General features: G+C 32.6%; 1 protein-coding gene across 1 annotated transcript in view; it reads right to left on the bottom strand.

The window, feature by feature from the left end:
• Positions 1-7,630: 7,630 nt before the first annotated feature.
• The window catches only part of LOC139494605 (glutathione hydrolase 1 proenzyme-like), a 40,067-nt gene continuing 20,715 nt past the window's right edge, over positions 7,631-26,982 (bottom strand). The window contains exons 8-19 of the mRNA XM_071282764.1: positions 19,656-19,764; positions 18,774-18,954; positions 16,214-16,339; positions 15,234-15,325; positions 14,339-14,531; positions 13,545-13,708; positions 12,185-12,334; positions 11,445-11,599; positions 10,763-10,953; positions 10,019-10,247; positions 8,737-8,850; positions 7,631-7,780 (exon numbers count right to left, since the gene is read on the bottom strand). Of these exons, the coding sequence (XP_071138865.1) occupies positions 7,631-7,780; positions 8,737-8,850; positions 10,019-10,247; positions 10,763-10,953; positions 11,445-11,599; positions 12,185-12,334; positions 13,545-13,708; positions 14,339-14,531; positions 15,234-15,325; positions 16,214-16,339; positions 18,774-18,954; positions 19,656-19,764 (1,854 nt within the window). The remainder of the gene's footprint in view (positions 7,781-8,736; positions 8,851-10,018; positions 10,248-10,762; positions 10,954-11,444; positions 11,600-12,184; positions 12,335-13,544; positions 13,709-14,338; positions 14,532-15,233; positions 15,326-16,213; positions 16,340-18,773; positions 18,955-19,655; positions 19,765-26,982) is intronic.

Genomic DNA, 26,982 nt, shown 5'->3' with positions numbered 1-26,982 from the left:
TAGTTTTCTCATTTTAATTGTTTTACATTGTCACTATGGGGGCCTGTTATAGCTGACTATGCGGTATGGGCTTTGCTCATTGTTGAAGGCCGTACGTTGACCTATGGTTGTTCATGTCTGTGTCACTTTGGTTTCTTGTGGATAATTGTCTCTTTGGTAATCATACCACATTTTTTAAAAATTATGATTGTCAATGGTTGATAAAAAGAGTGCAAGGTCAGATGAACCATGACATACAGATCTCTACAAATATCCCGTAGACCAAATAAATGTGTTCCGATCCTTAGAAGTTATGCTGGTCAATTAATTCGAAACATAAGGTCAAAAGTATATGAACCCTGATCGACAGCCAGCCATAGACATATTTCTATTATTCAATATATCAAATACAATTGACGTCATTATGGTAATTTATGAAACATGCAAACAGACATGTACACCATACACGAAATGCCATGGCGCTATAGCATACAGGCATATATCCAAAGGCTAGACGACATAAAACGAGCATTGCCGAATGATGCATGATAATGGGTTCAATGTCAGTTGAAACCTTGCAGAAGTCGAAAATTTACACCTCACAATCATAACAACAGACACTTATTCTAACGCTTAACGAATCCGCGATACGCGGACTTGACCACAAAAATGAATCTTCATCCATAAAATAAGGCAAATTCGGGGTCAGATGAATCCTATCTGACGGACATGTAGTTTATAGGATCCAATATACCAAATGTGGATATCCTATAACTCGTGATAAGTGAGTACTTCATATGACAATAAAAAGTTTCATTCTACAATCATCCAACTATTTTACATTTCATTTTCTGAAAATATTTAAACTTTGAAAAGCTTAAACATATTGAGGATGTTGACCTATATAGCTTTTCTCAATACCAATAACAAATATCAACTATGATATAATTGAAGAAAAATTTGAACGTCTTCGTAGCATCAGATCTTTCACGATCCTTTTCACGATCTTCAAAAAAACGGTACATGATCTTTCACGATCCAAAAAATCCATTTTTGTGTACACAGTTCTTTATTTACCAAGTTTAATATTATGTTCATACAAAATAACTATGATAAATTCTTATCGGATATTGTTTCGTGTCTTTAGGTAGAAAGACCGACATAGTTAGTTGCAAAATTACTATAACATTATATTATTATTCTTGTAATTGTTATAAATTACATTAGATACCATAATTAGAAACCTCATCTTGATTTTTCATCCATTTCTATTACACGGGTGTCATTCGGTTTATCGAGAGAAATGATCGTGAAAGAATATCTAACGGCGGTCAAGTATTGAGCGACGATCGTGAAATCTCTGGTAACGGATCGTGAAAGACATTTAATGGGAATTCCAGGTCAGAATCTTTAAAAATATTGCTTAATTTTCAAAACGCGGAACAAATCCGAATAAAAAAATATGTCTGTCAAAATGGTTTAACTTCCCCAACATCACTGTGAAATCAGAAAGAGAAAATATGCAGTACTTTATGAAAAAACACAAAAGGCGCAATGCATTTATATGCAATTAATTACAAATAACACGCTTTTTGTGACTATAATGGTTATGTTTCAGTTCATCGTGATATATTTGAAATGTAATCTTTGGTGTATCTGATAGTACAGTAAAATTAAGGTATGTTCTCCTCTTAAAAGCATTGATTTGTATATGAAAACCTTGAATTTGTTGAATATCCATCAAACTTGATCGTGAAAGATCAGGCAACGCATTATTTTGATCGTGAAAGATAATGCGTGACCAGACATATAACTAGTAATCAGAAATCAGTATTTCTTTTACCATTTGATAAACCTGAAACTGGTTGAAGCCTGTAACTATTTTGATAAGGATGAACATTAAAGCTTTTTTTTATTCAACGCTTTACCTCGAAAGTTTAAAAACAACAACTAAACATCTCTAGATAAGTTTGAAAGATTCAGCTCTGAGAATCGGTCAAGTGCAATTCATGCAGACTGACACTATTCACTGATAGCCAATAATATGAATATGCAACGTTGAAACCAAAATGATATCAATCAAACAAAAAATTATAGCAAAACAGCATCTTTCATGAGTAATTTGAGATTGAACGATAACCAATATTTTGTGCAACAGTACTTTCTTAAGTTCTGTATATACAACGCAGATGTGGATTGATTTAACTATATACTACAGACTACAGAATACCAAATCGCAAATGCTGTAATGTCTCGTCTGCTTTACTTATGATAGTTAATGTTATGGAACGTCTATAATATCAAGGGTTTTACTAGAAGTGTCAAATGCGCTTAATGTATTTTTGTCCATCTGATGAATTAAACCTTTTCTATTGATTTTTATAGTTCGTTCTTATGTTGTACAGTTATACCACTGTCCCAGATTCGGGAGAGGGTTGGGATCCCAATAACGTATCTAACCCCGCCACATTATTAACATGATTAATGTATGTGCCTGTCCAAAGTCAGGAGCCTGTAATTCAGTGGTTGTTGTTTGTTTATGTGTTACATATTTGGTATTCGTTCATTTTTTTTTATACAAATAAGGCCGTTAGTTTTCTCATTTTAATTGTTTTACATTGTCACTATGGGGGCCTGTTATAGCTGACTATGCGGTATGGGCTTTGCTCATTGTTGAAGGCCGTACGTTGACCTATGGTTGTTCATGTCTGTGTCACTTTGGTTTCTTGTGGATAATTGTCTCTTTGGTAATCATACCACATTTTTTAAAAATTATGATTGTCAATGGTTAATAAAAAGAGTGCAAGGTCAGATGAACCATGACATACAGATCTCTACAAATATCCCGTAGACCAAATAAATGTGTTCCGATCCTTAAAAGTTATGCTGGCCAATTAATTCGAAACATAAGGTCAAAAGTATATGAACCCTGATCGACAGCCAGCCATAGACATATTTCTATCATTCAATATATCAAATACAATTGACGTCATTATGGTCATTTATGAAACATGCAAACAGACATGTACACCATACACGAAATGCCATGGCGCTATAGCATACAGGTATATATCCAAAGGCTAGACGACATAAAACGAGCATTGCCGAATGATGCATGATAATGGGTTCAATGTCAGTTGAAACCTTGCAGAAGTCGAAAATTTACACCTCACAATCATAACAACAGACACTTATTCTAACGCTTAACGAATCCGCGATACGCGGACTTGACCACAAAAATGAATCTTCATCCATGAAATAAGACAAATTCGGGGTCAGATAAATCCTATCTGACGGACATGTAGTTTATAGGATCCAATATACCAAATGTGGATATCCTATAACTCGTGATAAGTGAGTACTTCATATGACAATAAAACGTTTCATTCTACAATCATCCAACTATTTTACATTTCATTTTCTGAAAATATTTAAACTTTGAAAAGCTTAAACATATTGAGGATGTTGACCTATATAGCTTTTCTCAATACCAATAACAAATATCAACTATGATATAATTGAAGAAAAATTTGAACGTCTTCGTAGCATCAGATCTTTCACGATCCTTTTCACGATCTTCAAAAAAACGGTTCATGATCTTTCACGATCCAAAAAATCCATTTTTGTGTACATAGTTCTTTATTTACCAAGTTTAATATTATGTTCATACAAAATAACTATGATAAATTCAAATATAATGCCCTTATTCGTATTAAAGTAGGTTTTCTAGTCGAATTTGTGAAAAAATCATGTTTGTTTACATTTTTTATGTCATTGAAATGTCGAGAAGCAATCTGCCTTTTGTTGTTTTGTAATAACTATGTACTTTTAAAACTGGATATTCTGATATACTGATCATAATGTTGAACCATTTTGACAGACAGTTTTATTTTGTCGTAAATTAGTCTGTGTAATTAATTTAATTAGAATATGTATTAACCTTTCATATGTCTTCTCGATTTAATGTCTTTCACGATCCGTTACCAGAACTTTCACGATAGTCGCTAAATACTTGACCGCCGTTAGGTATTCTTTCACGCTCGTTTCTCTCGATAATCCGAATGACACCCGTGTAATACTGTGACTTTAATTTTTGTGGCGTTGATACATTCGTGTGACAGACACACAGAGCTGTTTATGTGTACTGTATAATCAATTTTAGTTGTCCGTTATCATTTTGTGATTAACATGTCGACATGTACTATTTTATTATCTATTTATGTATTTTTCCGTCTTTGGGTGTTTTTGCATTTATTTGTATTGTTTACCCGTAATGTACATTTACTGTTGTCATTTAAGCGGTATATTTAACATTACCATAAAGTGCGAGATTCGGCTAGCATTCACACAAGGTACAACCCACATTTTTGTTTTAGAATGCCCTGTGTCAAGTCAGGAATATCAACTTATAGTTTGTTTCTATGTATGTTGCATTGTCGTTTGCTGACGGTGTTGTTTGCCTCTTATAATTGATTTTTTTTGTATTAACAAGATCTATCAATGTTTGAATTCAACTTTGACAAATGACACGATGCATATGCTGACATCGTAATAATGTAGCTTATTCAGCTTAAGTGGTATGTCTTGTGATTAGCCGTACTGAAGCGTGTTACAACCAAACGTAAAAACTGTCAAAATTACCTATTAATAAGTTTTGTTTGTGGCTGTAATGACCAGTATTGACGAACCATCTCTGAATTATGCAAAAGGTTCTCCAATATGATTATGAAAATGATATATTTAAATTGTTAAACATGCACGTGCGCAAGGCATCGATTGAGACATTAATTTATCATTCGTCACAACTCGGCCGATTCCGTACCTCATAAAAGGACAGTAGCGGAGTCACCCGAGGATTGTTGATTGATAAATGTGTCCCTCGATTGAGACTTAGATGTGTTCCTACTACATGTATAAGATGAAAAGTTAAAATATTAAACTGAATTCGTCAGGTTTGTCATAGATTCAGTTTGAAGTCGTTTCTCTGTGGTGATTTAAAAAATTATTTCAAGATATAAACCTACTTTCAGTAGCTTCCTAAATATCAATTAAGATTTGATTGAAGAACTCATTGAAATGCTGATTTAGGACTTCCCCACTATTTCTGAACTTAAATTTAATAATTCCTTTCGTATTTTAGAAGGTTTTGTAGGAATGCTGCTTCATATAAATACTTGATACCGTTAGCCTATTTATTGTAATAACAGTCAAACATGCTTAAGAGACCACCTGTATAAAGCAAAACCTGTGTTGAAAGTCTATTAATTTTAGATCCCTCTTGAGTACATTTCAAATAGATTAAACCTGTTTTTAAAGTCCACATGTCTTAAGAGACCACATTTTTTCTCTCTTAAGTGGTCTCTTAAAACAGGTTTTAATAATTTTGATTTCTCAAGAAGTGATTACTTTTGACCCAACACTTTAATTATGACGTGTTTCATTTTCAAGGACCAAAGCTTCAACCTTCTTGGAAGCCCAGATTTGAAAATGGCGGAAACGGCGGTACTTGGAACGGCGGGACTGGAGAAAACGGACGGAATGGAGGAAACGGTGGAACATGGAACGACGGGAATGGAGGAGACAGTTTGAACTACGGGAGAGGTGGAAACGGTGGTACTTGGGACGGTGGTAATGGAGGAAGCGGTCGATATGGAGGTAGTGGAGAAAACGGTGGTCGTTGGACCGGTGGGAATGGCGGAAATGGAGGAAACGCTAAAATTAAAGTGACTGAGTTTTGGACTATTGACAAATAAACATATGACGAAACATTCAAATATTCCTTTTGAATTATTTATCACAAAAATATATCAACACAATTTTGTTCGCATTTGATTTTATTGTTTAATGCTCTAACATGATGTTATTGAAAAATGGAGTGTGGTCAATATACTAAAAAGACAGTACCTGACAACAAAAATAAACAAACGGACTTTTGAAGGTAAATATACCGTCTACAACAATATACATTTATATGCGCTACATCAAGCTGTAAATCATTCCGTATTTAAGCCAATCAAAACTGACAGACATGAAATATTACTACGGTTAGCTAAGCTTAATCAAATTTGTTGTTTTTCATTTTTTACAGTCTGAACTTGTCTTTTATGTGGATGCATATAAAAAAAATGTACATGTCGATGGTAGGACAACCTTATGACATCATATGTATGATCATAGTTCTGTTTATTATTTTCTGTTTGGTTTTTTCAACTGTTGTTGTTAAAACAGGAAGATAAGTTATAACACGTCGCTAACATGTTTAATCCCGCCTCATTTTGTATGTATCTGGATGTCCAAAGTCAGGAGCCAGTAATTTAGTGGTTGCCGTTTGTTTATGTGTCACGTGGTGTTTTCTGAAGAGTTGTCTCATTGGCAACAAAACCAGATCTTCTTTTTATAATCAAGTTTTCGCAAAAGGGAACGCCAATTAAACAGTATCATTGAATCTATTCATTACGTACGATTTATTCCAGAGGTCATGTGATCTGTTTTAAATTTTACACAAGTATTATCCATTCCAAACTAAAAGACAAATTGATAGAGTTGGTTTTGCTTTGTTTCATGAAAAAAGTCAATGTGAATGACATGGATAAATCCATTTTCGCTAGACAAGAATTACTACCCACTCTCCTGTACGTTATCATTGATAAGAAGATTAGAAGAGAATAACGGATCTAAGAGGTAATGATTTTAGTTGGATACAGTCGTAACTGACTGTATCCAATCAATAGTTGCCAATGACATGATCACGTGTAAATGTAGAAAATATAGGGAAACAATTGCGAGATGCTGAAAAATAACATACGATGATATTTAGTGACAATCCCTCAACCTTTCATGAACGTGACCTACCGAATTAGACTATTTACCAGATTTGTTATAACATACATTGTAAGTAACACGACGGGTGCCACATTTGGAACAGGAGCATCTAACACTTCCGGAGCACAGGCGATCACCAATTATTTTTGGTGGGGTTCGTGTTGCTTATTAATTAGTTGTCTATGTTGTGACATGTGTTATATTTTTTGTCTGTGTATTTTCTTTCATTTTTAGCCAGGCGATGTCAGTTTATTTTCGATGTATCAGTTTGACTGTCCCTCTGGTATCTTTCATTCCTCTTTTTGTGATAATCTAAATGTTATGCTGTATGTTTCTTGCACAAATGTTGGAATGTCAACGTATATTTTCGTTTCCTGTAAATTCAAGACGCTACAATACTGAATAGAGTTCAACTGCTACCATTTGTAAAATTTAATGTATTCGGAATTGATGTGGTAATAATCAACCAAAAGATAGCGCAAATTTTTTTCACAAATGTTGGCCTAATGTGCCAAGGGTGGTGGAGGGGGAGGTATTGGATCGTAACCCTTGGCTAGCAAAGATGGGATAGATATATTGTACAAAATAAAAAAAAAATAGCCTATATCTTATATTGTTGGTCTAAATTTGAAACGAAGTTTACATACATTATGGTGTAAGCCCTGAACAACCAAAAATTATTTGCCGATCAACGTCTGTCTAAATAAACATACATATATCAATGGGTTATAGCTATTAATCGTTTATTATGCATAAAAAAACAACAAAATATAATATACGAGGACCTCTATTTTCAAATCCTAGCTGGAACACTGAAGTGTCTGTATTATCAAAATCCATCGGACAACCCCTCCTTGCGGAAATCGGAGTTAGCAGTAACCCAGCCTTCTCGTCGCTGAAGTATACCTTGTACTACAGACCCTGCACTGCCTTGTACTGTTATATTATGTCCACGTGACACTAATCCATCAAGAATAAACTAAAATTTAAGAAGATTTTTTATAAAATATCAGTTTGTCTTGTGACATGAGCTAATTGGAAAGATAAATACTAAAGTAAAATTGAAAAATCAAGTTAGGAATTTGCATGTGATCAGTGAATACTAAGAAACAAACAGCAGTCCCAGGATAGAATTGCTTGAACGATCACAGACAACTTAAAATTTGCCACTGTCGTATTGCATTTCCTATGTCAAGAGACTGCAATTAAATAAGCAAATATTGCTAGCGGTCATATTTTTTCCCTCAATTGCTTTTGTCTTAATTTAAGCGTTTTGTTATTTTGTTTTAATTAGAAACATTTTTAATTCATTTTCGGTTTCGCAAGATTAAAAACTGTGCGGTAACATGGTTTGCTTGCATTGGGTTTCTGATTATTTTTATACTGGTTGATTAAAATCAGTTACATCGACAAGCATTTTTATTAAATGCTTTTGTATTCATCTCATTCGATGATTCCCTAAAAAAATTTAGTACTATAACGTTTTTATTTTTACGTCCATGCTCAATGAGGTATTTTGGATTTTGAAGCGCATTGCATTGTCTTTACACCAATATTTTAAACAAAGACATTGGAAAAATTTGTATCGTTTGTTATGTTTTTATCTTTTTGTTAAGGTTTTTGTGTTCTCAGTCTTAGTATGCTGAGTCAAGCCTTTAACAACACAGTTTTACAAATTGTTCGTATGTGTGATGTTACAATACTGTCTCAAATGCTTCAGAGGGGTAAACAATTCCTGCTCCTGCATATTAATTTTAAACTGTGATGGAATATCTGTTTAATAGATGCCGATGAATATGTTCCAATTGTCATAGTTACAATCTTGTCCGCTCTTCCTAGAATGTGCATCACTAAATTAGACTTATAACTCATTTTTATTTGCATAAGATACAAGACGGATACTACATGCAGAGCCGGATTATACGTTAGATTTACCTGTGGAAATCCTCGTTCTACATCAACAAGAGGTGGAAGTAAACGATGATGTAATCTTCTGTTGTCAATGGCTTCCTTTATACTCAAACCTAACCATTGTGTTAAGACAGTAACCTGACAAAAACCATTTTGTTTTTGTAGTATATAATTCATTTATTAGTAAGCTGAGTATGTGCAAATGTGTTTTTGTATTACATTAAAAGTTAATGAAGTGATGTTGTATGTACAAAAAAGAAATGAAAATATAAAACGTTCAAGAACACAAAACCGCTAAAATTGAACGGTCCGAAATAAAACAGCTAAATTAAATATGTTCAGGATATCTTTCCAGACAGTTGTAATATTTGTATATGAACTTTAAATTTATGTAGGTATTGGACAATTACATATTGCAGCTTTCATTTTGAGGTGTTGTGCCTTTATCATGTTTATAAATTTCCATTCGTAGGTGCCCTAGTGATCACAGTAATAACTATGCAGTCAAATCTGATCTAAAATCTTTTTTAATGATATATGTGTAAAACTTAAATTTTAAATAACAATAATTGCTGATTTTATTAAAATGAGGATTGTTTTCTGAGGGTTCTCCTTCTCCATCAACCACACCAAACAAACACTTATCTTACACTAAAAGCGTTATTACACACAAGCATACAATTCTTCGCCTAATTATATGTTATAATTGTATTGAATAATTCAGAACATTTGACGGATGCATGAATATTTCACTGTCTTACAGGTTCTAAAGACAACATTGATTTTTCTTTAAAATACCGCAATCAAATTTAGATTATAATAAAGTGCATAGCTAAATATTAAACTTGTTATCTGAACAAGAAAAACATGATAATCAAATACAGGTTACACAAGCTCGAACCATTTACGATCTATTTAGTGATTGCATCTTGAGACTATATTCGCATTTAAATCTGAAAAAATCTGTTCCGGGATAGTGTTCTAAATGTGTTGTTAATGTTAATGTTCTAGTTATTTTTTTAGAATAGTTCTTCTGACAGTTCCTGTTCAAAGAAAAGAGTTAATCTGATTTCAACTTTATCGTACCTTTGGTCATCTGTTTCTTTATAACTACAACGTCAAAGACTTCCGGATGTCAATTATTTTTTTAAAAGAGATGTTTAAGATGAAATATGGTCAACGTGAAACGAACAGTTAGAGTATCTGTCAAATGTCTATCTTGCTAAACATCAGAACAAAATGTGATAAGCACATCATTTATTGATAACTATCCATCAGTGGTATTATGCCACGTAGTGTAACTTACCAGTACTGTTGATGTAATTATCTTTGTACCACCCGATGCTCCAACGACAAGATTTACCACGCCGTCAGGACCAACTATAATAGTAGGAGACATTGAGGAAAGTGGGCGTTTCCCGGGTTTAATAAAATTTGCTGGTGATTCAGGAACATTAGCGTTTGGTGTAGAGAAATCATCCATCTGATTGTTAAATATTATACCGGTCCGACTTCCAACTACTTTAGATCCAAAACTGAAATATAGAAAAATACAATAATAATGGCCATTGTGAAGAAATTGTTCATCCTATTATAATTGAATCTTAAGAGTTAATATCTTCAATGCTCGACAATAGGTAGGTAAGACGCCTTTCGATTTTCCCTTAGATCGATCAACTAATCAGCTGTTAACTTCTCCGGCTTATAAATAATTCTAATAAATGAGTCAGCAACCAAGCGATCGAAACATCCAAAGAAGTGCCGAAGAAATGATGGAGCAAATGTTTGGTCTTAACCAACAGACACTGACGTCTGTACACAATATACCAATTCCTAAGTCGTTCGTGTGTATATTACAAGTAAAGAATATGACAGTTGTTATTCATTTGTTTGAAATAATTACACTTTTGATTTTTCCATTTCATAAGGGATTTTCCATTTTGAATTTTCGTCGGAGTTCAGTATTTTTGAGATTTTACTTTTTACTACTTTACAATGTATATGCGGAGAAGAATAAAATCTTAATATTTATGTTATCGCAATCACTCACAAGAAATTGATTGTACTGGTTACCGATACAGCATCTCCATTAGGAGCCAGTACAGACAAGTGTGAAGTTCCGGACGAATTTAATCTATCGAAAAAAGTTGGCCCGTAGTAATCTGTTCCAAAAGTTTGGCTATCTGAAATCTGGGAACGTATCTGGTCTGCAAACTCCTTGGACGTTAAGGTGCAGAGAAACTATAATCACATATGATGATAATATATGAATACAAAAATGATACATTATAAGAATCAATAGCCGGGTACTTGTTTCAGGACCGGTGGGTGTGGGATGTGAAAGAGTGTTAATTGATGATATTAAAATGTTTTCTGAAAATATCGGTGAATTGGGGTGTTGAGAAGTGCTATGTTGGATTTCAAGTGTTTGGCTTGAGCGTTCCTGATGAAGGTATTTCAAGAAAAGCACTTTCAAAATATTAATACAATTCACAAATTCTTATTTATTTTGCTTACACATACGCCATATGACATTCAAGGTTGTATAGAAGTTTGTATGCATTTTTGAAAGAGGCATTGTTACACAGCGCATCGCTAGTTTATTGGTCTAGGTAGTCCAACTAAAATACTTAGAGCCTTTTAAACGTGAGATTGTGGCTTCGCAGCATGTGAGTTGCGTTCAACTTTAATCTTAATTTGACTGTCTTCTGAAACATATAGTCTGTACTTACCTCGTTTAATTTTTCTCTAAAAGCCTCGTTTTCAACATCTCCATCGCCAAGGCCCGTTCGTTTAGCAAAACCAAACTTAAAAGATTCTATAAATCTATGCCATGTCACTATTTCTTTTTGTTGACAAGAAAGACTTTTCTCGTTCAGGTTATATCCTATAATATAATTGCAAAAATAAATGTATCTAGTTGACAAATTACTGAATGTCAAGCGGGATAAGAGAATTATATGCACATCTTTCTTCTTTTAAGACTTTTGTTGAGATTCCATCTAGTTGTCTTTTGGTAAAATGAGTCGTTGTGTAACTGTCTCTTTCACGTTAACCTTACATCGCTTATCATTCATACTACAACTTAGTACAAAAAACCAAACATAAAACGTTATATATCTGCAGCAGACATTTTTAACAGCCTTGAAGGAAATATGTTGACGCCATTTGCAAACGCAGCGGACAACACTTTAGAATTTGAAAATGTCGCATTTTTTTAAGGAACAACCATTTAATATCAAGGAAGGTTGGAGAGCGGGTTATATTTTTTCCCCATAAAACAAATATGCTGATCCCTAACTTGAAGAAAATAAGTTATTGTGAATCTAGACTGTCCCTTACATACCTTGTAGTTTTTAATTTTGAAAATAAAATCATTTGATTGACAGCGACAAGAAACTATTACCTCCCTTTTAAGTTAAATGGTTGCTTTCATAAAGTATGATCAACTCCTATTAATACTACTACGAACCGTCCAGTATATTCAATATGAACTGTACGATTGCTCCGCTTGATGGTGGTGGGGGAGAAAACACAGTTCTCTCTGAGTTTAGTTTAACTACCAATGGATTCTTTACTAGTGCTGTGTACCCAGCAAGGTCGTTCTCAGTGATGATACCACCTGTAAACAGAAACAGACTTTACTAAATGAAAGACTGTACATCGCAAGCACTACTACTCGGCCATTTTGGAAAAGCCTAATGTAATTATACGATAATGACAAAATAGCTACGATTGACAGAAATCGTTTACGAATCTATACATGGCAGACTACGGAAGCTTGCTACATACATGAACTATCTATAACGTAACGCATGAAACCAGTGTAGGTTGTTCTTATAGACAACTTTCGAGTTCGATGCATTCCCGTCAAAAACTCTTGTTTAAGTGAACGTCATTTGTGCGTTTAGGGGCGACGTCACTTCCATTCCAATGTTGAGTGGTTGGAAAAATTTAATTCTATATTGTACGAGTTATTCGGCAAATTGCATTTTCAAAATTGACAATTAGCACTTCTGTCATTAGGAAATTGTCATTAAGTACCTACAGAACAACCATTATTTCTAGTTTATCCTGCACAATGTCGATCACTAAGACGCTTGATGAACGTAAATAGTGCAGGGATACAGGTGACCCCTCCTTTCTGGTAAATAACGTCATAAAGGCGCGCATAATTGACGATTTTTTTTCCGGTGACGGATGAACTCGAAAGTGGTCTATTTATTCATAGTAATATAGGATACATTTTTGAAAGGAGTTCATGTTGATTGCAGATAAACAAAGCGTGGTTGGTTTGAAGTGTTTTGGTTTTTTTATAAAAAGAACGCAACTTTCATTATTATACCAAGACGTGGTATTCATAACAACATTGTATCTTAATATTTTTAACAAAACTCACCTAACAATTGATTGAACAGGTAAAATGATAAATTGTTTTATTTCTGCATCAAAATGAAACGATAAGAATTGAATGTTTGAAATATTTTTATGAAGGTGTACATGTTGTTAACGTATTTAATGTGCGCCTTTATTTCGCCTCTTCCTTTATTACACATAGTGATAATGTCGACGCGTTTACACCCTAATAAATCTACAATGAGAAGCTATAACTAAGATAAGGTTGTCTTAATACAAAACTTTTGTTTGTTTTCAAGCAATACCAAGAGGATAAAATGCCCCAAAACCTGTGGAAATGCATTATTCAACAAACCCTTATCTGTTAGATTTGTACAATTCACTCGCCAATCGGCAAACCTCGGGTGACTCCACTGTTCTCCATTTATCCGTAAGATTGAAATACGAAATCGGCCGAGTTGTGACGAATGACTCACCTGCATCTCGTATGTCTGCTGCTATATCTTTACTCAATTCTCCATTATAGAATGCATCCACACCTTTGTTAGCAATGGTTTCTAAAGTTCTGGCTAGTTTTGGCCTTTTTAAAATATCCCCAGCCTCATATAAACGCCCTGTGTCTGGGTTTACCACTAAATTTCTGTCAAAATTAAGGATTTTCAGATATCCAAATAACCAATAAAAGATGTCACCTTCAAATAAAACAGACGTTTCGAACAGGCTACTGTTACCTTTATTTCATTGAATCCCAGAGGAGATTATTGTTTTTTCTTGCATATTTAAACTTATCTGTTATTTACAAGGTTGAATGTTGCTTATGCAATAACTTATTTAAGCACATTTTGTAAAGGAAAATTGAAATAGAGATGCAGATTTCTTATACTCTTATAAGTACTAGTATATCGTAAAAAGATAAGTTATACAAAAAACGATACTGATTATAATGATTTGTAAGTGTCTTGGAAATATTCCGATAGGAATTAATACAAAAAGTTATTCAGTAGGATGTATGGAAATTAGACCTCCCCCCCCCCTCCCCCGTGTCAACGGTATATCAAGAATAACCTGGATTTAAGCTACCATGAGTTAATTAAGGTTGCTAGAGCATATGTATATAGTTGCAGTCAATAAATCTAGCAATTTTGACATGTGGTTTAAATTTCAAATACACTTTCTATAATCAGGTGTTTTGATATTATAAACCGTACTGAACAAAGCGGATATCTGATACAAATCAGATGTATGTTGTAAACTATGTAATATTACTCACTTTAATCCCTGAAACTTTTTGATATTTTCAGTTTGACGAGATATGGCAAAAGCGGTTGGGTTTCCTACCACTATACCCTCCCGACATAATTTTATTGATGGCTGAAATAATTCTTTCCATGGAAGTCTACCACCGATCTGATGAGCTAACCAATAACCACGTATCTCGCCAGGAACCCCAACAGCCAAACCACCTAAAATCAAGAACCTCTTTAATTATAGAATAAAAAATCGGAGAATTCAAAGGGAGACCAACATTCAACTAGTGACCAAACGGTACATTATTTCAGGCATGCGCATACTGCATGAGTTAATCATCAGTGTTATCCGGTTATGAGTTGAATATTTTTTTCGATATTTGAATTCTTTGGTTAGTTATTCTTCTTATTGCTTTGGCAAATTGCTTTTTTTTTATGAAATTAAAGTACAAAATATAAGGAACTATATCTTTTTGTATGCATTCACAATTTGTTTTGATCTAACATAATCGACATCTTGTCAACGCCTATTGTTATATGACGTCAGAGGAGTGAAATGGCAACGTTTCTTTCACATGTGAAGTTATTGGTTTTTATTTCACTGTGAAATCAATGTTATTCAATGCAATCGGTTTTATAAATTTGTTAATCTATGTGCGAATTACTATCTAAATATCAATGACTCTGTTAAATTTTCATGTGGACGGGGAAAAATATCTATAACTAATACTTAATTATCTCCCTTTAAATTTCTACCAAATAATAATTGTTTTCAAGGTGTTCATTGTCGACAAAACGGGTTTACATAGAAATAGTTAATTGCAATTCGAAAAACAATCAATATCAATTTTGGAGCTGACTCATTCTGTTCATTAAAGCGTTATAATAAAACATCATAAGTTCTTTAAATGTCAGTACCTTCTGTAGATGATCTGCCATCAAACATGGTCGCATTAGCGCCATCAGGAGCCGTTTCACGAGCAATGATCGTGTATGCAGATTTATTCTTCCTGGAATAAAATATATTACATTTATATGCTTTGGAGTTCATCGCTAAACTAATACATTCCCCATTTCCATTCTTAATTTTATAATAAACAATTTTATCATGTTTATTAAGGGACTAGTTGAGGACCACCACCGGATGCAGGATATTCACGCATCGTTAAAGATCCCTTGGAGGCATTCGGCTGGTATCCGCTCTTTGGTCGGGTTGTTGTATCTTTGACATATTCCCCATTTCCATTCTCAGTTTAATATATCAAATCTACTGTACCTTTTTCATATACAAGTTAGTAGTGTTTATTAATTTGAACCGGCTCATAGACGGAACGATATGTAAGCATCATGTGTAAAAGGTCAGTTGTTCAAGTCAACTTAATTATAAGTGAATGGTGTTTCAGAGTTTATTGCAAACAAATTGGAAAATGTAAATTTTAGATGTTCCCTTTACGCAGGATTTCGATTTCATAATTTTTTTTTTAGCAGTTTTAAACCTGAAGGTTTAACGCAAACTTGCTTTTTGATGCATTTTGTAAGTACTTAACTCAGACACTCTGATTGTCTCAAATAACATTAGACTTATGTATATGCATGAATTATAAGAATAAGAAGGTGTGGTATATTTTGCCTTTTTCACAAGCCAGATACGATTCATTACAGGAAACCGTAATTTATGGCTTTTCGGACGGTACAACCAGTGCTACATGAGCAGTAATATAATAATTATATATTATGTTTATCCTTATAGGACATATGACGTCACTACGATTCTTGATATTTGAGCTCTTCTTTTTCCCTTCATGTTTGTTCTTATCTTTTGGCTGGTATTGAAAAAGCTTTAGTTGTAAGTGTTAGCAGATTTAGTCAATACGCTTTAGTTCATTTTGAATACCTACTTGTTAAAAACAGTCATGAAGAATCCACCTCCTATGCCGCAGCTTTGCAAGTTTGAAACACACTGACATAGAAGAGTGGCAATGGCTGCATCAACAGCTGACCCATGACGGCTTTTCATGATGTGTCTACAATGCAAATCAATATGATTTATATAATCTGTAAACTTTTGATATTCTTTTAACTTTATTATTATATATTATGTCAAAGTATGATAATTCAATAATTTCACAACTCGTGTCTAACAGATCAAAAAGCTAAATCATGAGGTACCAACATTCGTGTATTGTTGTGTTGTTGGTCATTCGTTAAATGTTTTTTATTTATTTGAATTCTTCGATGAGTTATTCTATAGTTCTATAAATCTATGATTATAACCCGATTATAAATGAAAATAAAAGAAGACAGGAATGACCCCGCTCGAGCTTTGCAATTTTAAAAAGATTGAAATGAGATTCTAATATGACGTCCTTATTACGCTTTGTTATCAAAGCCGTCTTCTAATGAGCACAAAAAAATATGTTTGACACATGCGCACGTACTTACTGTTTATATTAACGTTATTTCCCTCGTTATCCTTTTAAATATTTACATTAAAGCAGCTAACATAAACTTTTATTATATATTTTTATCAAACAACATATATTTGCCCTGCTTGTAGTTTTTAAACTGATCAAATATGAAATGTAATATACAGACTCCTCGGGGAAGACATGGGAGCAGCCACACATTTTTACGGTATTTTCGTACGCTTCGACCTATAAATATATAGTATTTGTAATATTAGAATCGAAACAGTGTAAAATATCGACAAATATAATGCCTACCCATGTTAAAATGAGCATAGAACATGACATGAAGGAATTATTTCTTAAATAACTCTAAAACAGATTGTAAGTCATTGCTGAATTTTGAACCCGGTCGCTTAGTTTTTCAGGTATTTTGTCTGCATTCGAAAATTAGTAGACAGGACATTTATATTGATACATAGAAATATGTGTTCTATCAATAAACAATATAAAAGATTTTAACATCCAAGGCAGCAGTTTTGTCTTTTGGTTTCTGTCGTAATTGTTTTCCTTTTTAAGTGTTTTTTTCTCTCCTGTTGAAATACAGGTGTGCAACTCATTTAATCGCTGTCTTGAACCGAAGCTATATCATTTTTGTCGTTAATAAATATCTATTGTAATCAAACAGTTTGCTAATTGCAATGAAATATTATCTGATCACAAAGATACCCAAGACCTACAGATTTCATTCGTTTATTGCATTGAATCAATAGACACACTTTTAACTATATTGCTATCTTGTATTTCAAACTAAAAATGTCACCAATATGTGAACTTAATATACATCTAATGGTTGTTGCTGTGAAATAGTTCAAATGCAAGGGAAAATGTCAAAGATAGAGAGAACAAAACTGCCTATCCCGATTTTAAAAAGGATATTTTGGTTGTTCAATGACTATTATTTTGTTTATTTTTCCACTGTAATTTTATTGTCTTTTCTTCATGTGGTCGTCCTGTTCTTCAACAGCGTTAAGGTAAAATATTGTTTAGGTTCTTTCATGTATAATCATCCACCAAAAGGTAAATATATAGGAATAAGAATGATAATAAGAAAACTTTAATAATCCAATTATGGACCCTTGCGGATTTTTAATTTTATATAATGATTACAATGATTTGTGTTATTACTATATAGTAAAATAAAATACATCTCAATAGAACACTGAACAGTTATTGCATGCACATGGAAGAGAAAGTAATATGGGAGACAATAAATTTATGCAAGGATTATTCCCCTTTAAGGTAGTAATTTTTTTTTTACCTCCAATCAATAACTTTTAAAATGCTGTAACGTTCTTATTAAAGCATAGAAAATAATAAAAGAGGTATATATAGATAGATAGAAGAATAATCTTTTAAATGGCTGCAATATTTTTATAATGCAATCATTATGTAATCAATTATTAAGTAATGAGTGTCCAAATCTGGGTCTGTTCACTTGAATGAATTTAGCTCCATCATCTCTTTAGCTATACAAAAAATTTAAAGAAATCTTTATCAACACATCATGGGCTTCAAAATGGTGTCTCAAATTGTCCTTATGGTATTCCATTCTCTCATAAATCTTTAACTAGTGTAAACGTCCTAACCACATAAAAGAAGATAATGTTTGATTAGGTGTAAAACTAGTTCTATACATTCTATCTGAAATCTGAGACATGCTTTTGTAGATAATGGTCATAGAAACAACATATAATAAAATCAACCCTCTAGGGATACTTATGCAGAAGCTAATTTCATTTGAAAGTGGAAATTTGGTGAAAAATATTTTAGACACAGTTAACATTATAATTGGTTGAATAATTGTTGCATAATACTAACATTGCATTAATTTGAAAGAGTTATCTATTAGCTATTTAAAATTACCACTTTTATAAATTTCAAGCATTATTAAGAAAGTTAAAACATGTTACAACTTGGGAGTCGGAGTTATAAAATCTTTGTATTGTGCTACCATAAATAGATATAATGTTTTGAGCTGTATTAATCTTACGTTCCTATCCTTGCACATGGAGCTCCTGCGTCAGATGCCACTGCAGCAGATCTATATTGTCCCTCGATGGAGTCGGACACAAATTTTGGTGTATTCTTTGACTGTGGTTCTGTGTCTTTTTCCCCATCAACTGTTTTGTGACGTCCATGTGTATTGCGTTGTACTTGCAGAATGCAGAATCCTATCAACAAAACAAAAATAGATTAATGAAGAAAAAAAAAACAACATCACCTATACAACATTTAATTACCACAATGGGTAGAGATCATCTAGTATGTGAATAAAGGCAACAGTAGTATACCGCTGTTTCCAACTAGTAAATCTATGGACAAAAAACAAAATTTGGATAACAAAATAAAACTGAGGGAAAAGCATTAAATATAAGAGGAAAACAACGACACAACATTAAAATGTAACACAAACAGAAACGGACTAAGCATTAGACAAAATTCGATGAGAATAAAAAATATAACATCAAAACCAAATACATGAATGTCAGTCCATTTATCAGTAAAAAAAGGATTAAAAAAACTTATTATTCTGTTTCTAGTTTGATATATTCATCCTCAGTTTTGAATTGTTTGTCATAATTTTTAATATTGGACAATTTTGATATAAGAACATTTCTGTGTGGTTCATATTTTGTGAAGTGCAAGATAAAATGTTTTTCTTCTTCTATATTTGATCATGACATAATTTGCCCAACCTTTCTTCTATGTTAACTTGCATGTATCTGCCGCTCTTAATTTCGAGTGTGTGTGCACTTAGCCTAGTTATGCCAAAGATACCCTCTCTTTCAACATATTCAATTGGTCAACATTGTGTGCACATTTAAAAAAAAAAAAAAAAAAAAAATTAATTGCTTCAATACCCAAACTTTACTTCCGTATGATAAAATTTGACGTACCATTGTATCAAAAAGTGTTTCTAAAAGTCTACATGAATTGATTATACTGAGAGATTTGTTAATTTTGAATATTGCTTTTCTAACCTTTTATAATACAAATTTTTAATTTCAAAAAAATCTTTAACAGAATACACGGTAAATGATTATGGAAGTTATTAAAAAAAGCTAGAAGATAACAGCAAAAACAGTCGAACCTATACACATTTTTATACAGAGTTGAAATGTACTGTAAACACTTCACCAAACATCAGTATTCTTAATAAAATTAGGAGTTGGACTCCTTTTATTATGCCATTCCTTCTTGTAATAATAACTATCGACTAGTTGATGTAAATAATAATAGGCAGTAGAAACACATGCATCAGATAAACTCTATTTACCTAATATATAGTAGATCTAAACTATGTATTTGCTCTGGCATTACTAGAAACACACATACAAGTAAAAACCATCAAATCACAGAAGAATGTAAGTATTATTGGAGTGAACACCATTAATTACTCAGAGATTATGCCACTTCAAAAATCAGAGAATCCTGTAAAATCTGTGAATGGAGAACATCTGGAATGTACTTCGTCGTTCATTTTCATGACAGCATAGTCTTTTGAAAGTAACAGCTAAAAAAGGAGCAAAAAATGGCATCTGCTCCGGAGTGTGAAAAACAAGAACTGCATTTTTTCAGCTACGTAACATCTGTAGGTCTAGTTACTTCAGTATGAACAACAAAATTAGACCATGCAATAGATGTATACTTGTTGTGCTGCTATAACTTGGTAGTTAAACCTTAACCGAAACACCTTAAAAAACAACAAATATTTATGATAAAATATTGAATTGAACAAAATAGATTATGAAATAAAGTCAAATACTAAGAATATGTATTGGTATATATAGGATTGGTTCTGGACTCGTTATATCTCATTCATTCATATGGGGAAGAATACTGGACAATTGCCCAAAATAACGTCAACAAGCTATTTAGTTTTTCCAATGGGTGTCCCATAAAGATCTTAAGAAAATTCTGTATACGTCAGATCACAAACAAAGACATCCATGAAACCACAGGATCCAACATTATTGACACACGACACACTATAGAAGCAACAAAAGAGATGGATATGTCTTGCTAAACCAGCTGACCTTACTCAATGAAAATTGGTCAGACATAAATGGATAAGAACTAAATTATGATTAATGATATGAATTAATATGATTGTTTACGCTCGTAAATATCAAAGAGAAAAATAAATTCGAATTAATTTTGTAAATCACGTGTTACCATTCACTTGGAAACAACCTAAATGTCAGAGTATCACATAAGGCAGACAGCTGTTACGTTCCATAAATAAACGATGTTTTTTTAGAAATGTGTTTTATGAGCATAATAAAAGTAGTTGTATAGAGTTGATACGAATTGTTGTGTAGATGCTACTTGATTTTGTTTTTTCAAAACTCTTTATTTAGACTTTTTTAATCATTTTATTGTTAAGTAAATGCATCTGTGACGGTATTACTCCCATTAGTAAATTTGGTAGATACTTAGTCAGGCGTAAGCTGAAGAGCTGAGATGCTCATCTTTAGCTCAGTTGGTACACGCGATGCCTTTAAACACAGGCTCGATTCATGGTGGAGATATGCAATTTTGATAGAAGAATCATGCTCTCATGTTAAATGTTTATAATTAAATTTTTAATGTAACGCGTATTTTAATTGGCCGACGTTATTTGTTATCCGCCCATAGACATAAGTAAGTCATGCAGCCGTGACGTCATCAACGTTTTTTCGTGGTTTTCTACGGTTTAAAATCGAATTTAGAATTAAATTATAAGAAATGACTGTAGTATTTTTTCTGTCTATTCGAAATAACACAAAAAATATGGTGCACACTGTTAAATAACCCGCTACGCACGGTATTTAGTGTGCACCACATTTTTTATGTTATTTCTTCATAGACAGAGAATACTAGTCATTCCTTAAATAGATCAAATTTTATTTAATTTGATATTGCTTATTCATCCGACAAAATAAACACGCGTACTCAAAACCAAAAATAAAAGGGGAGGGGGGGGGGGGAGGGGAAGAAACATACGCAGACATTTTGAAATGTTTTGATATAAAATGACTTTATTAATCTTGATATAACAAGTATAAGTATATCTGTAAACCGTCTGTAAATGTAAAAATATAAAGATTATATGACCGATATTTTTATTTTCACATTCCTATGTGTATAAAAAGTAAAATCGTAAAAATACTGAACTGAGAAGAAAATTAATTTGGAAAGTCCATAAGACATGGCAAAATTAAAATACAAAACGCATAAAAAACGAATGGACAAGAACTGTCATATTCCTGACTTGGTACAGGAATTTTCAAATGTAGAAAATTGTGGATTAAACCTGGTTCTTTAGCGCTAACCCTCTCACTTTAATGACAGTCTCATAAATTTCCGATTTATTTACAATGATGCGTTAACTAAACAGACGCAATAAATAAAATGGTCAAAATATGGGAACAGCAGTCATCATCGTGTAACAATTTCAAAAATGGCTTATTTCACAAGTAAATATGAAGTAAGTCAATTTGAATCGTCTTATTGATGAATATTTAAAACATATCTCCGAGGAGCTTTTATTTTAAATAAAAACTTGTACAATAACGAAGAAAACAAGACAAGCAATATTTAAATAAAACAACCCCATGTGTATACTAAAAGTAATTTTGAAGCACACAAGCATATGAATATAGTATGAAATAAAAGCATTCAAAGGGCAAATAATATGTAGTTAATAACCTTTATAACATATATCTGTTATATTTATTTGAGGTTTCGATTTCCCGTCTTACTAGAAAAGAATGTGTATTTGTATATAAATTGCAACAATCTCTCACAAAAAGGTCGGAAAAAAATTTTTCTTTAAAAAAACACATGTTCAGATAATGAAAAAAATTTTGCAACAAAAGATAAAACACTGTTTTGAAGCTTTTATATTTTGATTCTCACATTGATAAATAAAGGAAATAGTGGTACACCGCATAAATTGATTAAGTGAAAATAAATCCAGAATACAAACTTAAACCAACAGAAATACCGATGTTTCGAAATCAAAAGCCAAGGCTAAATACATAAGTTGCGAATTGTTAGATAACAACTGCCATATTCCTGACTTGGTACACAACATTTGGAACAGTTTATCAAATGAAGAATTCAGATTATTCTGGGATTTTTTATGTAATAAAATATTGTATTGTTTTGTCTGATGATTGGTCAGTTTCTGTGTGTGTTGCGTTTCGGTGTTGTGTTGTTGTTCTCCTCTTATATTTAATGCGTTTCGCTCGGTTTTGGTTTGTTACCCCGATTTTGTTTTTTGTCCATGGATTTATGAGTTTTGAACAGCGGTATACTACTGTTGCCTTTATGTATACTATGAAATTGTGAATGGAAAGGCACAAGGAATGATTGATAACAAATACCCCGACCAAAAACAAATTAACAGCCAAATAAAAGGTCTTCACCAATTGGGGGCCATAGCTGGCCGCCTTACACAAATGTACACCTTGTCCGTGATAATTCATGTCACACGTAACTCTGACACATACAAATGAACCAAAACAGATACTGTTCTATTTTTAACCAAATGAGATATACAAACCGGAATAATATCGCATTGGAAGCCGTGTAACCAGGACATAAATTATGTGGCTGTAAACAGCTGAGTTTAGACGCATTCGGGATAACATCTGATTGCTGTCGAGATTAATTGAAGTTTCAATTTCTTGCCACGATTTACAGGTTCCCAATTAGATTTGTAACACATTTTAATCGAGAATGGTACTATCAACGACGGGAGTAAACATCGTGAATGTGTGACTCCAGCTTGAACCACACATTAAAAAGTTTGTTATTACAAAATACAGTAGCAAACATCCTTAATCTGCAGAAAATCTTACCTTCATTAAAAAAACAAAGTAATAGTACAAGAATTATAACAACATGTAGTGCTAAATAATTCATTTCTATAAGATTTCCGAATACACTATGACTGTAGTATAACAGTTTCTTTATATACACAAGCTAACAGTCAGTACACGTAGTTGACAACTATATAAACTGAAATGTCAGTGCATGGATTTAAGGTTTATAAAACAGTTGAACGCATGTTTAATGAAATGGTTAACCTACCAATGGTCAAATTTGTCACAGTGTAACCAGTCAAAAGAAAATTGGAATTAAGAAAACTATTTATTATTTGCAGTAGAGATATTTTCTATTAATAGAGTGTATATCCAACAGGAATTTTAGCATTGTTTAACTTTTAAATGAGGCACTTTCTTTATAGAGACAAATAGACAAGCACATCGTTTAAATAAAGACAACACTAGTATATCGCTGTTCAAAGTAATAAATCCATTAAGAAAAAAACACAAATCCGGGTTCGAAACTAAACTGAGGAAAATACATAACTATAAGAGGAAAACAACGAAACAACAGAAACAATGAAGTGCACCAAAAACAAACGACATATAACTGAACTATAAGAAACAAATCGCCATTTTGATGATTTGGTAAGGAACATTTTAAGAACAATGAGTGGTTGAACCTGGTTTTGTTGCTGGCTAAACCTAGCATGATGGTAATGTTCACTATATCGCTTAAATGACAATTTTACATGACAGACATACAGTACAAATAACTGCCAGAACATTCAAGACAAAGAATACATAAATTAATAATATAATGGTGCGTTTCGACAGAATAACAATTGACCGTTATGGAATAACCGTTACACAAATGATGACGGACATGTTCCTTACGTCGTAATTACAATCCCCTTCCCTCTCATGAATGTGACCTACCAAATAAGACTATTTATCGGATTTGTTATCACATAAGCAACACGACAGGTGCCACATGTGGAGCAGGATCTGCTTACCCTTCCGGAACACCTGACAGCACTTCTAGTTTTTGGTGGGGTTTGTGTTGTTCATTCTTTATTTTTCTATGTTGTGTCATGTCCACTATTGTTTGTCTGTTTGTCTTTTTCATTTTGAGCCATGGCGTTGTCAGTTTATTTTAAATTTATAAGTTGGAACTGTCCCTTTGGTATCTTTTGTCCCTCTTTTACGTAACAATAGTTTAGGACAGTGAACAAAGACAGCATAACAGTCCTGTTTAAAGCGTCCCTGTATTTTAATAAAAGGAAACAATTCTATAAAAGAAAATGATTTTTCGTTCCTATTTATTGCACATCGATTACAAAAGAAAATATCGGTCAGATTTGTTTTTTATTGATTCGCACTTTCCATAGACTATTAACCGTGTTATCATGTTATCATGAAATCTAATAATGTTATCCCTCCACTATATTTACGAATATTTCACTCAATTAGGGTAATTTTTTCACTATAGTTTTTTGTTCAATTGGATAACGCATTGTATGTCAAACGTAAACAAGAATGTTTATCTGAAAATAATTATTTATGACATTTCTGTAAAATATTAAAATATACATAAAAAATGTTCGCATTCTAGTTTTGTTTAATATTTAATATGTACTATGTGAACATGGAATGCTGTAGTCAGGTAATAAGTAACTGTATGTATAGCATTACATATATAGCATGGGACATAGTTCAGAAATCATTTTTAGCTGGGGTTGCAACAGGTGAACAATTTAAGTATACTCCCAGTCCCAGATTTATTAACTGATAATATATTATTTTCCCCCTCTTTTTTAATCATTAGTCAATTGATGTAAAACATTAATAATTCAGTTGGATGCGTCAGTGTGGTCTTCTATCAGGTGTTTATAACATACGTTATTAAAATAGGAACATATGTACAGTAGTTGTCGTTTGTTTATGTACTATATACGTGTTTCTCGTTTCTCGTTTTGTTTATATAGATTAAAACGTTGGTTTTCCCGCTTGAATGGTTTTACACTAGTAATTTTGGGGCCCTTTATAGCTTGTTGTTCGGTGTGAGCCAAGGTTCCGTGTTGAAGGCCGTACTTAACCTATAATGGTTTACTTTTAAAATTGTTATTTGGATGGAGAGTTGTCTCATTGGCACTCACACCACATCTTCCTATATCTAGATCAACTTCTAGACATAATATTTTTGTATAATTATGAATCAAAATGAACATAACATTCAAAAGATAAAACATCTATCTAAATTGCTTAACAGTGTAAACATTTACAAAATATTGATTTTATCATCACATACAATGACCCGGAAGTCTTCTAAGTGGATTACAATATCTAACAGCGTTATGCATATATAAGATTGGCTTTGTTTTATTTCTTATTTGAGTGTACATGTCTTGAAAAAATGAGAATATCAAATTCATATTTATGTTTTCCCGTAAAAAATGTAACTTTCCTCATTTGTACTCTGATTATAGATTTATTTGTTTTGTATAACAGTTATGATAATTAAATTAAGTTGTATATTTTGATTAGAGAGAAAAACATCCATGATTGAGTTTTTTCTCATTTGCACTCATACCACATCTTCCTATATCTATGCCTAGTCCTTGACATTTGCACTCATACCACATCTTCCTATATCTATGCCTAGTCCTTGACATTGTTGGACATTCATTCTATGTAACTCAATGACTTAATAATGTTTTAACTCATTAATTCAATTATTAGCTATTGCTTCTTTAGAGTTGGATTTATCTCCCCTTTTATAGAAAGAGAAAATTAGAATTGATATTTAACAAATGTATTTTATTAAACTATATTTTATAAATGTGGGCATTGGGACAAATTTTGATATCATACTCCTAGAGACATGTTATTAAGAGAAATTGTCAGTTTTAAGTATAAATACCATTAACGATACTATTTTTTTCTGCACCAGATGAGCACGATAATACAAAAATAGTATAAAATTGGTATTGATCCAAACTCGAGATAGACATGGACGATTATGCAGTTTGCGGAGTATCAAGAAAAAAAAGTTGAACATGATAAAAGATGGACGAAAGATACCAGTGGGACAGTCAAACGCATAAATAAAAAATAAACTGACAACGTAATGGCTAAAAATTTAAAAGACAAACAGACAAATAATAGACAACACTGAAAACTAAAGAATAAGTAACAAAACCCAACAACAAAACTAGGGGTTATTTCAGGGGCTCCGGGAGGATAAGCAGATCCTGCTTCACATGTGTCAACCATCGTGTTGTTCATTTTATAACAAATCCGATAAGATATTTGATGTTGTGTTCACAAAGGCTTAAAGTATAACATTTGACTGAGATTTTTTTCTATTTGATTAGCATGAAA

Source organism: Mytilus edulis, chromosome 11, assembly GCF_963676685.1.
Source record: "Mytilus edulis chromosome 11, xbMytEdul2.2, whole genome shotgun sequence".
Classification (NCBI taxonomy): Eukaryota; Metazoa; Mollusca; class Bivalvia; order Mytilida; family Mytilidae; genus Mytilus; species Mytilus edulis.
The sequence above is the reverse complement of the archived record's forward strand: the minus strand, read 5'-3'. Positions and strand labels throughout refer to the sequence as shown.